Source organism: Motacilla alba, chromosome Z (assembly GCF_015832195.1).
Source record: "Motacilla alba alba isolate MOTALB_02 chromosome Z, Motacilla_alba_V1.0_pri, whole genome shotgun sequence".
Classification (NCBI taxonomy): Eukaryota; Metazoa; Chordata; class Aves; order Passeriformes; family Motacillidae; genus Motacilla; species Motacilla alba.
Genome location: NC_052046.1, coordinates 38,615,855 through 38,627,881, shown reverse-complemented (window position 1 = coordinate 38,627,881; position 12,027 = coordinate 38,615,855). Strand labels below are relative to the sequence as shown.

At 39.0% G+C, this 12,027-nt stretch overlaps 1 protein-coding gene across 10 annotated transcripts in view; it reads left to right on the top strand.

Annotated features, from left to right (window-relative positions):
• MOB3B (MOB kinase activator 3B) overlaps positions 1-12,027 on the top strand; it is a 68,646-nt gene that overhangs the window by 50,610 nt on the left and 6,009 nt on the right. For all 10 annotated transcript variants that reach the window (XM_038124286.1, XM_038124287.1, XM_038124285.1 and 7 more), the window contains one exon: positions 4,592-4,794. In XM_038124286.1, the coding sequence (XP_037980214.1) occupies positions 4,592-4,794 (203 nt within the window). The remainder of the gene's footprint in view (positions 1-4,591; positions 4,795-12,027) is intronic.

Sequence of the window (12,027 nt, the reverse complement as noted above, 5' to 3'; positions counted from 1 at the left end):
TCTGTTAAACCACCCAACCAGGATGAACAGGCTGATGAGGCACTCTGCAAGCACTGGCAGAAGTCTCACAGTCTCCAGACCTAATACTTGTGGGCAACTTCAACTTGCCAAGTATCTGCTGGAAATACAACACAACAGAGAGAAAGCAGTCTAGAGGGTTTCTGAAGTGTGTGGAAGACAACTTCCTTACACAACTGGTAAATGAGCCTACTAGAGGAGGTGCTCTGCTAGACTGATTGACTGTGAACAAAGAAGGACTAGTGGGTGATGTGGTGGTCAGTGGCTATCTTGGGCATAGTGACCATGAAATGTTAGTTTTCAATACTGGGTGAAGTAAGGAGGAGCACCAGCAGAACTTTCACCTTGGTCTTCCAGCAGGCAGACTTTGGCATGTCTAGGAGATTGTTTGACAAGAGTCTATTGGGACTCAGCCCTGAAGAGCAAAGGAGTCCAGGAAGGATGGATGTGTTTCAGAAAGGAATTGTTAAATATTCAGAAGCAGGCTGTCCCCACATGTAGAAAGACAAGTTGTCAGGAATAAGACTGACCTGGTTAAACAGAGAACTTCAGCTGGAACTTAGGGAAAAAAAGAAATCTGTTGTCTCTGGAAGGAGGACAAGGTAAGTTCACAGGACTATCAGGATTCAGTAAGGCAATGGATGGAGAAGATCAGAAGGGCCAAATTCTAGCTCAGCTAGAGCTTGATTTGGTTTTCAGTTAAGGACAATGAAAAAACTTTCTATAAATACATGGCAGCAAAAGGAGGGCCAAGGAAAGTCTCCATCACTTGTTGAGTACAGAGGGTAGTGTAGTGACAAAGGATGAGGAAAAATGCCATTTTTTTAATCTCAGTCTTGAATATCAAGATCAGATGTCCTCAGGATTTGCAGCCCCCAGAGCTGGAAGTTAGGGACACGGAACTGAGTGAAGTCCATATAATCTACGAGGAAGTGGTTAAGTGACCTGCTATGCCAGTTAGACACAAGTCTATGGTGCCTGATGAGATCCACCCCATAGTAATGAGGAAACTGGCAGAAGAACTTGCCAAATCCCTCTCAATCATCTACCAGCAGTCCTGGTTAACTGGAGAAGTTCCAGCTGAATGGAGGTGAAGGATTGGTCACTCCTGTTGTGCCTGCAGTGAGAGGACAAAAGGAAATTGCCTTAAGCTGAGACAGGAGAGATTCAGATCAGTAATTAGAAAAAAAATTTCACTGCCAGGTGTTCAGGCACTGGAATAGTTTGTCTAGATGCCATCCCTGGAAGTGTTTAAGATGCACTGGAAGGTTCACGAACCTGGAAGGTTCAAGGGTCTGGTGCTGGTGATGTGGTTTAGTGTTTAAGGACTACAGTCATAGTTCTGGGTGGACAGTTGGACTGGATGATCTTGTAGGTCTCTTCCAACTTTGACGATTCTAAGGCAAAGACTGCTGTGGCTGAGATGAAGGACAGAGAACAGGCTTCTTCACAAATCAAATGAATCTAAATATAAGTTGATCCAGTCCCAAGAGACACTTGTAATTACTCTGTTCTGTGGCTGATTTATTTATAGCTGTAGAGTTGCAATGGGAACAAAACATTAGGCCAAATTCTGACCTCAGAATATAAATCTAGAATCGTTTTGCTCTGATTTTTTTCAATTATGATGACATTACTTGGAGTTCCTTCTGTTGTAATTGAGGTCAGAATCTGTTCTCTTTTATCTAATTTTGAGCATGAAGGGCAGCAGAGTGTATGTTCAAAATAGGGCTGCAGGCACCTCAATATGTGTGTTTGTACCTTGAGGCTGACCAGATTTTGAGCCTCTTCTGTGTGCCAGGGACAGACAGACTGACAGAATCTCCAAGACTGAGGAGTGTAGGTAGCTCACCAAAAAGTTATCAGTTACTTTCAGTGATACTAGGAGATGCTTTTTAATTCTTTAGGACACTCTGTCAGTTTGTAAATCAGTTTTGCTGCAATATAAAAGAAATCAGAGAGCCACTACCAATTCTGCTGTGCCCACACGATATATTGTGATAGCAGCAATATTTCACTGTTTATTTAAGAGTAAATGAATCATATAAAACTCTACAAAATAGGAGGTTCTGCAACAGCAAGTGAAACTATGCAATTGGTCAGAAACCTTAATTCATGTGAGGAGCAGGGGGAAACTGCAAGTTTATTATGAATCCTAGGCTGTTCTATAACAGCTATTTTTTAAAATGTGTTGTTTACATGTTCTCAAATTGACTATGTAATGCATCTAAAAAACTGTCAGGTGAATGTCCTCTCTTGCAGCAGAAACAGTGCTCAGTGGCTTTTGCACTTACTGCCTGTAACTGTGAAGTGGGAACATGGCCTGAAGAGAAATTAAAGGATTTATCAGCTTGGCTTATTCAGATTGTATTAGTCAGTTAATACAGAAGTACGAATGTCTTCATTACAGCAACATTCTTCAGTAACAATTATGTGTCAGCCCTTTGAAGACGAAACTAATTATTCTCCATTTTGGGACATATTTGTTCTGGATTACAAAATATAGTGCTTTCAAGAATTCATCTCTCATTTCATGCAAACCAGCTTCAGTGAAAAGTAACAGTTATACCCCTTCCCCCTTTTTAAAGACTGGACATTTTCTTGGGTATATTTTTTAATTTCTGGTATGGGTATATTTTACAGAAATGTAAAGCAGGCTGCTGCTGTAATAATTCCTGAATTTAGCCATGCTCTGATGGCTGGAATGTGAATGTGATCCTCCTTGTTAATGAGCAACTACTTGGAGTTTCTATTATGTTTTTGATAGATTATGTTTATTTTGCCCTTGGAAATAACAACAATTGCTGTAATCCAGGTGCTTGGCTAATTGTGTGGAGTTGTGATTTAAACATTGCCGAGGCATCTGTACATACTGTCATTTCTGTAATTTAACCATGTCTCAGTTCATGTCTTCAGCATTCAAGCTTTCTCCTCCATAACCTTCCATAATAGCTTTAGCATTTAAATTAATGGATTTGACAACAAAAAGCAAACATTTCTTAAGAAGATAAAGTAGCTGTGCTTTGATAGATGCAGCTATTTTTCTGATCCTTGGTTTGTCCATCAGGAATAAGAAGGGCAGCACTGCATGTCTACAAGCTACTTGAAATTGTTTCAAAAGGATTTTGAAATATCTGGTGAACCCAGTACAGGCCAAAAAAACCCAAGACATTTCCCAACGTTATCTGCACCTCAGCAATGGCAAATGTAGAAGCAGTTCAGGGATACTTCTGCAGGCTGATGTATTTCCCTGCTCAGATGCTGATGGACACACCAATGTTAATATCCACACTGGGTATACCCTGGTACCTCCTTGGCCAGGGATTCCAAAATAAGATGCATGTTTATGTTGATCAGATGCAGACTGGTTACAGCACAGTTGATAATTTAGGTCATCTGTAATCAAAAATCTGGTTTTGGTATGGAAATTCTCTCTGTATGTCCTCACATCACCCTCAGTGAAACTGGGCAATTTGTCTGTCAATTCACCACTCTTACAAGTGCTGAGCAACATTTAACAGGAGACTAAAATTTGAAAACTAGAAAGCTTGCAAAAGTGTTAGTTTAGTACCTCCACCTTCTTTCTGCCAATAATAAATGTTTTTCTTGTGCAGAGCATGAACTGGGCTTTTAGGCAGTATGGAAATTCTTGGGTGTGAGGATTTTTCTAATTTTTTTAAGAAGCCATAGCTGCATTTATATGGTTCAAATCCAACTAAAGCCTGAATTAGGTAAATTTAAAAAAATCAGGAAACTGTGCAACAAAGCAGACTAGCAGTGAAGTTCCAAGTATGGCACTAAAGTCATTATGTCTGAGACACAATCATAAAAGGAGATGAAACTTTAAGATTTTGGGGATAGCTTAGTGGCACATAACTCCATGCAAGGTCAATCTTTAATGGAGAGCAGTTCTGAAGAAATTATTTGTGCCTCGTTATTGATGCTTGACATTAATTAGCAAATGGTGCTTTTGCAGCTGCTTTGGAATCTCCAGGTACAAAGTAACTTTAAAAGTGTTTTGAAAGAGCCATCCCTGTAGCTCTTCAAGACATTTTCTATTAAAGGAGCAATCAGATTGGTACATGTAACTGTGAGGAAGTTGAAAGCAAAGGGGTCCTTCTGTCAGATATTTCAAATTTGTTATTAAATTTGATGCTATGAAATGCCACTGTTGAGAAACATGAGCAGGAAGTGTGTTACTTCTAAGTGCTCTGTATGTATCACTTTGGGGAACAGTTACTGCATGATGTAAATTCATTGATGTTAATAGGTGTGCACTACGGTGAAAATCACCTTTCTGAGTGTTACAATACTGGATGGATTCATTGGATTATACATAGGAAAAAATAACTTGTTTCTGTCAGTCTCGATCTATTAAAGTTGTTTATGTATATGGCTATCTTTGGTGCTAGCTGTCAAATGAATGCATGCATAAAGTGATATTCTGGATTGGAAAGGAGGCCTAAGAAATCATAACCTAATTTGCAATTACAATCTCACACTTGGCTGTTAAGGTTTCTGTCTTGAGACGATGACAGGATGGCTATGACAACCTTGCCATCTCTATTCACAGGTGTTCCCTTTCCAAAGAACTTTCTCCAGATCTGCAAGAAGATACTCTGTCGGCTTTTTCGGGTGTTCGTTCATGTCTATATCCATCACTTCGACCGCATCATCCTTATGGGGGCTGAGGCCCATGTCAACACCTGTTACAAGCATTTTTATTATTTTGTGACAGAGCTCAACCTCATAGACCGCAAAGAACTAGAGCCTTTGGTAAGTGTGGGGGCTAGGCAAAAGCTCTAGGAAATTTTCCTCCTCCCTTCACCAAGACTTTCTTACCCTTGTTGCAGTGAGTTTCTTTTAGGAATAAGATTTTTCATTCAACACTGACAATTTAAAGGGATGAACTCTGCATAGGCCCATTCCTTCTGCTGCAGTATTTGTGAAATCCTCAGTAGGCTCTGTGGAATGAAAAAAGTGCAATGTATGTTGTGTGGAAAAACATAAGGTGGAAAATCCTGGCATTTGAAAATAGAAGTTCATTTGTCTTTTGCTTCCTCCTGTACTATATATTTAGTATATCATTTTATTCTGTCTGTTTTCACTGGTTAGTAACAGCATGGCGGTAAGTCATAGCAGTCACTTAAATGCTTGTAAAGGGAACAGTTATCTATATAAAGGGGAATTGTGCATTTTTTTAAGTCCTTAAGTAGGTGTTTGTGAAAGTATTGAGTGTATTAGATCCAGAGCACACTCTGAATCTAAGTGAGATAGATGAAGTGAGACAGTGGTTCAGATAATTAGCAGTGTAACAAAACCAGACACTTCCCTGTGGACTGAAATAGATTAAAATTAAAATCATTGTTTCCAGAAGCAAGGGCCCAGAAATGGAAATGTTTTTGCTGTTGCTTGCAAATGAAAATTAAAAATAATATATAAGCAGAGAAGGAAAAGTAAGGAACAATTCCGAAAGCAGTTAAAATCCTCACTGGGGGTGTTTAGCCAACTTTAAAAGGGATTAGGGATACATTTTCCCATAGGTTAGAGTTTGGACTATACTGTATCATAAAGCCTATCATGAAGTGCTGGAATCATCGGGTTGTTTTTTTTTGGGTTTTTTTTGGCCCAGAATCACAGGACAGCTGAGGTATTGGCTGGCACCTGTTGATATCATGTAGCCCAAATCCCTGTGTCACCTAGAAAAGGTATCCAGCACCACATCATGCTTTACTTGTTTCATATAAAGGCACATTGCAAGGCCGTGTGTAGCACAGTTGATATGAAACAATTCTGAAAGTGTGGCAAAGTGATGATTGCCTGCATTTCTGCAGGAATTGGAGCTGTTGCAGGTGTGGTTCTTGTATATACTTAAACTGATTGGAGGACAGTCTGTGAAGTAAGACAAAATGTGTCATCTTGTTTTCAACAGTTTGCAGGGCCCCAAAGAAGTGAGAGACATGTCATTGGCATGTATGGATAAGCTAAAATTTATCTTTTTTTTTTTTTCTCCATAGGAGAATTTAATATGCTATATAAATATGTCCTAAGGGGTAGAAGGCAGCCCTGCTAAAGAGAGCTTTTCTGCCGGATGCTAGGTTAGCCTGTAGCTATTAAATACTGAAGTTGAATCATAAGCAAGAGACAAATCAGAATATCTCAGAGATAGGAATAGAGGTGATCTTAAGTCTATTACAATAGCTTTAGAATACAGAGAGGACAAAAATGGTTTAATGCTGCAGTTAGTGGGTATCAATACTCCTGCACAAAGTTGACACATAGGGAGAGAGCGGTGCCGGAGGTTACTCAAGCCCAGCAGCAGAGCAAGATGGGAATGTGCTCCACTTAGTGTGTGCTTTCCTTTTGTATTCCTCCCTTCACAAAATTATCCTTGGAATCGTTGTATGATTATTAACTTTGCTGGGATTCACCATCTCCCAAATAATTGTTTCACCTGCTTCCCTCTTCCTGTTCTTGACTTGGGTGGGTGTGAGTAGTGTGGAAATGCAGAAAAAAACCCATGCCCGTATTTTTATCTTCAGCTGAGCAAGGAGAAGGGAGGGAATTGCCAAACAAAGCAGGCATTACAAATAGTCTTGAATTTTAATGTGGTAGTTGAGGACAACCTGTGGATTGCCAGGTTCACCATGACAGGAAATGAGCCTGCATTATCTTCCTTAATTAGAAAATGGGCCAAGAGATGATTAAATAAACAGACTGCCACATGCTTTAATAAATGGGAAGACAACTGATTTATCAACCTAACTTTAAGAAGGGAGAATAATTGGGGAAGTTGGCAGTAGATGAATCATAATATTAGTCTGCAGGACTTATGCTCTATGTTTAAAATAGATTTTATCAGAATTTTGCAACCCAGTGCAGCAGTTATAAAATCAAATTAAGAAATAATTCAAACAGGGTTCTCCCTCCCATCTGGGAGTTGCATAACTCATCCCTTCTGCGGTCAAAGCGGTGGTTATAGTTTAAAATGCTACTTGTCATTTTCCCATACCCATCAGCAGGTTAATTTGCAAGATTCTTGAGTCTTTCATAGCGTTGTTTTATATGGGGACAAAAGAGGAAACTGACATAGTCACTGACCCCACAGGGTGCCCTGAGGAAAAAACACATGTCCAATTGGTTAATTTAGGGAAAAGAAGATGTCTGTAACCATATGATTTCTTCTTTGCAGCCAACAGACAGACAAGCAGCACCATGAGAGCTCTCAGAAGACCTTTAAAGTGTGCCTCCACGGGGAGGCTATGGGGGAGCATACTTAGCTTAAAGATGTGTTACTTGTTTTGTGCTGTTTCCTTGTGTGGCCAGCTTTATTTCCCACTGTCAGTAGTTCACCTTAATTCACTTCTGAGCCTCTTCCAATGGCCAAAACACCATAGGTATGGGAGTGCCTATTACCTCCATCCCACCCTCACCCTTTGTAGGTGACAGCTTGTCAAAATTCAAACACAGCATCTAAATATACTTTTTAGTGAGAATCTGTATGCAGCTGCTTCAGCACATAAATTTGTTGTTCAAACATTAGTACATTAGTACTTTAGTACATTCAAACATTAGTACAGCTACCACAAATATTGCCCCTCTATTTCTTTCCTGTGATCCCTTTCCTCTGACAATGTATTCTACAGTATTTAGGACTTAGGAAATATACCATATAACTTTATAAGCACATCATGAGTAAAACAGTCTTGGTTCATAGAATTTATTTAATTTATTGCCAGTTAATAAAACTTTAGATTACTGATCTGTGTCTTGAGGAGCAAAAAGAGAATTAAACAAAACAGTTGGCAAAGAAACATCTTTCTTCCGTGGGCTCTAATTCAGTATAAAACTTCTCCCTACTGGAGACCTGCAGGTCTCCACTCACCTTGAATTTTTTAGGTTACATTCAGATACCCCTAATCCCCTCGGGGAGGTGAGGGGCAATGCAGGAGACTGGGAAGGCGTCTGTTGCTTCTTGATTCTTACTTGTGTTCCTCCACCCCAGCGTGGGTTTACTGTGGGACGCAGTCCCTCCACAGTGTCCCTGCTCCGCTGTGCACCCATGACCCACAGTCTCTTCAGGGCTGTGTCTGCTCTGGTACATGGCCCTTCCTTCCAAAAATATGTCTCCAGCCACATCTCAACAGTGCCACCATTTGTCTTTTCCTCTTAACAGCTGCTGCCCTCTTATATATCTGTGAGCAGAAGCACCATGTGCTTGTCTAGCAGAAATTTTGGTGCACAGTGGCATTATTGCAGAGGTGTTAGGGGCAGATGGCAGTAGCTGGGTGGCACAGGACAGTACATGGATCTCCTGCCACAATAACCCACCCTGCTAACCCCTGCCACCAAAACCTTTCCAGTAAGGCCCAGTGCAAAGCAACCTCTTCTAAGTAAGTCATATGGGATCTGTTGGTTAAATACTTACTTTCTGTTTCCAATTTTGTTTTAGGTTTTTTGCCTGTCTCTGGGTATTAGGTCTCTTCATCAATCTTCTTATGTGACATGTAAAAATATCTAGCATTTGACAGAAGTCTTGTGAGCCTGAATTTAACAGTGTTTGCAAAGTACTCTGGTGCCACAAAATAAGAGTTGTACCAAGAGAAGAGCTTGCTCTTAGTTCTACCTCCTACTTTCAGCAGCAAACTGGATCCTTGCCACATACAAAAGGAATGGGAAGACCAAAGCTTTCTGTGTTCCTTAACTGGGTGTTTGCTGATTTGCTTTGCTGTTGATATAGGAGTTACACTGGTGGAAATAGGAAGTGAGCAAGCTTTTCCCTGCTGGGTGCTGATGCGTCCATCTGTCAGAGGAGGGGAAGAGCATTTTCAGCCATAGGCTTGTCAAGCTGGTGAAGAGGCCTTTAAACTAAAGGTGCCATTGGGAGGGGAACCTCAGTCCATCTCACTCCTACTAGTACTAGCAGTGCAAATCAGTTAGTTTCCCAGCAGATTCCTAAATAACTGGAAACTATTGATGGCAGCAAAATTTTCTTCAGATGTCAGGGGTAATAGATAGCAGAATATAGTAATCTGCTTTCCTTATTTTTCTCAAGTTGTTTTTTTTAATAAACCACATCCTATGAAAACATTGAGCTTTTTCTCAAAGTAATTTTTATAAACATTTTTTATAAGAATAGAAAATAATAATTACATTTGAATGACAAAAAGTAGAGAAAGATATTGCTTATATGCACTGTTCTGCTTACTTTTGAAATGTTGGTTTCATTAGATGCAGAGACTATCAGCCATGGTAGCAACTGGCTAGAACTGGGTCTAGAAGTGGTGACCATCACTGGAGTTGAGTGTATAAAAATGGTGAAGCTGGTAAAAAAATTGCCTCTATGAGTATGGACTTCCTCTGCAGGATAAACAAGGACATTAGGATTTTCTTGCCTCATTACTCTCACTGTAAAAATTTCCATTGGATATGTATTATGATTGGTTTCTGAAAACATTTTCATCTGGTATTTGGAGCCGCCTAAAAGTAATTATAACATGGAAGTCAAGACACCAAACCAAGAAGCCTCTGTTTTCACACAAATTCCACCAAGTCCCCTGTCTATTTCAGGATGTGCTAGTTAACAGTAATGTAGTCATACAGCGCTCGAGTGAACACTTGAGAATTTCTCTTTTGTGCTTTTTGTTTTTCCACGGTTACAGACCTCATAAATATCAGTCCCTCAGCTCTGTAAGTCTTGTCACTCTGCCTCTGTGCATGCAGCCAAATAGCTACTGGTATATGTCTATTTTATGTCTTTTCACTAAAAAATTAGCTGCTTTGCTTCATCTTTGTCTATACCACAAAAGAATGTTTGCTCATCAGGCAATTTATTGCCAGAAATGCCATACATGTAGAAATACTATAAACATAACACTTCTGGCACTAGTTTCATTCAGTACTCACAGTGGAAAACTCATCTGTAGCAGGTTTAGCAAAATATGGCAAAATACTGGCATTTTGACACAGGCATGCTCAGATGAAGCACAGCTGTGTGAAACAGGATGATTAGAAGATTCTTGTTATGCAGACAAAATTTTCAAGCATATATTCTAAAATAAAAGTATTCCTTTTTAATTCACTGGAGTTTTTTCCAAAATATTTCATTGTCCACTGAGTTATTTTATGTTGATGGTGAAAATTAGAATTGGCACTTTCCACATCCAAATTCTTTGTATATCCAGTTATAACCTTCAAGAAAGCAGTGAATGCATCCACAAATCAGTAGAGTCTGAAATACAAATTATTTGCCAATCAGCAGAGGACAGTTTGAGCTCAAGAGTAGGGGAGAACTAATCTCATTATAATTACTGTGTTCTTGTTGTCACTATCCTTTATAGCTACCCAGTTTTACTTTTATACTGCTGCTCATTGCCATCAAACTACAGCCCTTCAGATCTTTTCAAGGTGTCCTGTGTTATAGCACTTACAAGAAGCAAGACAATAGTAATATTAAGACACTGTTTTAAAAATATCTCCAGCTGTTTATCCTTCCAGACTTCCCAGTGTCTTGTGTGTGCTGCCTGGATGGCTTAAGCTTTGGGCAGGTAACTTTTAGTCTTGTTCAGACTTGTTCAGTCACTGCTGCCAACTAGAAAACAGGGGTTTTTTTTCTTTCAGAAATGCAAAAAAAAACCAACCAACCAACCAAAAAACCCAAACAACCTAGTATTTCCTGCCCCCAGTCTAGTTACAGTGTTAATATCCAACAGGATTTTCTTTACATTGTACAAGCAGTGAGAATTTCTAAAAAAATTAATCTGATCACTAACTAAAGAAGAAATCAGTTATAAGTAAATGCCATCTTTTTCATGTCCTGAAGGAAATTAGAAGGAAATTGAGAACTCTAGGATTTAACATTGCTGAAAAATAGAATTCTCAACTCTGGTGCTCAAAGAAAGCAGAGCCTTAAGGTGCGCTGGATTTTCTGAATACATTACTTCTGGCACACATTTTTAGTGACTATTTCTATGGCATCAGCTGCTTTGCTTGCACTTAACTGAAGACGGAAGGACTTTCCTAGAGAGATTTTGGTTAACTGTTAAAAAAATGCCTATGATCTCCTTTCTTTAGCACTTAACAGCTCACTTCAATAATCTAGCTAGTCATAAAGCAAATGTAAAGACAGTATACAGAAGAAATTTCAGGAAAGCTAATTTACTTAACTTAAAGAATGTGTTTTCTTAATTTGACCAGTATTTGTTGAGTGACTCTTAATTTTATTGAGTGTTGGATTGAACTATTAATATTCTCTCTAAACCCACAAGAACCAGAAAACTGAGAAACAACAAGTCTACTTTTTCTAATTGTCAGAGAAAAAAAAAAATCTCATGTCGCATGAACTTAGAAGGTCTGCAAAAGAAAAAAGAAATGAGGAAAGAGGTATTTATTGTCCCATTTGATCAGATTTGTTAGTGTATAAAATAATCTATGCAAAATACCTACTATATGCAACAAAATTGTAGTTCATAGTAGAGAACTGTCTCCTGATTGACATTATGCAAAAATTTTATGCTAAATATCGTTCTAGTGTTTGGTGTTTGCTTATTCACTCTGCATTACTTCAGTGTAAAAAGCAACACATTTCAAGTCCATTCAATATGGTAAGGTACACTAAGCCCAACTTTTATTTTATTGTTACAGAAGACAAAAACATGCAGAAGGTGAAAATGCCTCCTTGGAATATGGTGATTTTTAGCAAGTCAGTCATCCAAATGCTTGTACTTTGTATCTAGCTGGGTCTAGCTCTACTCACATGTGTATTTGGCAGGGTAATTTCCTGATCCTGTTCCTGCTTGCAGTCAGTTGATAAAATACCTTTGTCATCAGTTGTAAGGGGTTACATTTGCAGAGAGGAGTATTATCTGTGTTCTGCAAACATCACCAAACAAATTCAGGAGGAAGCGAATAGGATTATTGTTAGTCTGTCCTTAGCTTCAAAATAACTACCCTGAAGCCAAAGAGATTGTCTGAGAGATTAATTTAATGCTGTTCATCATGATAATTGAG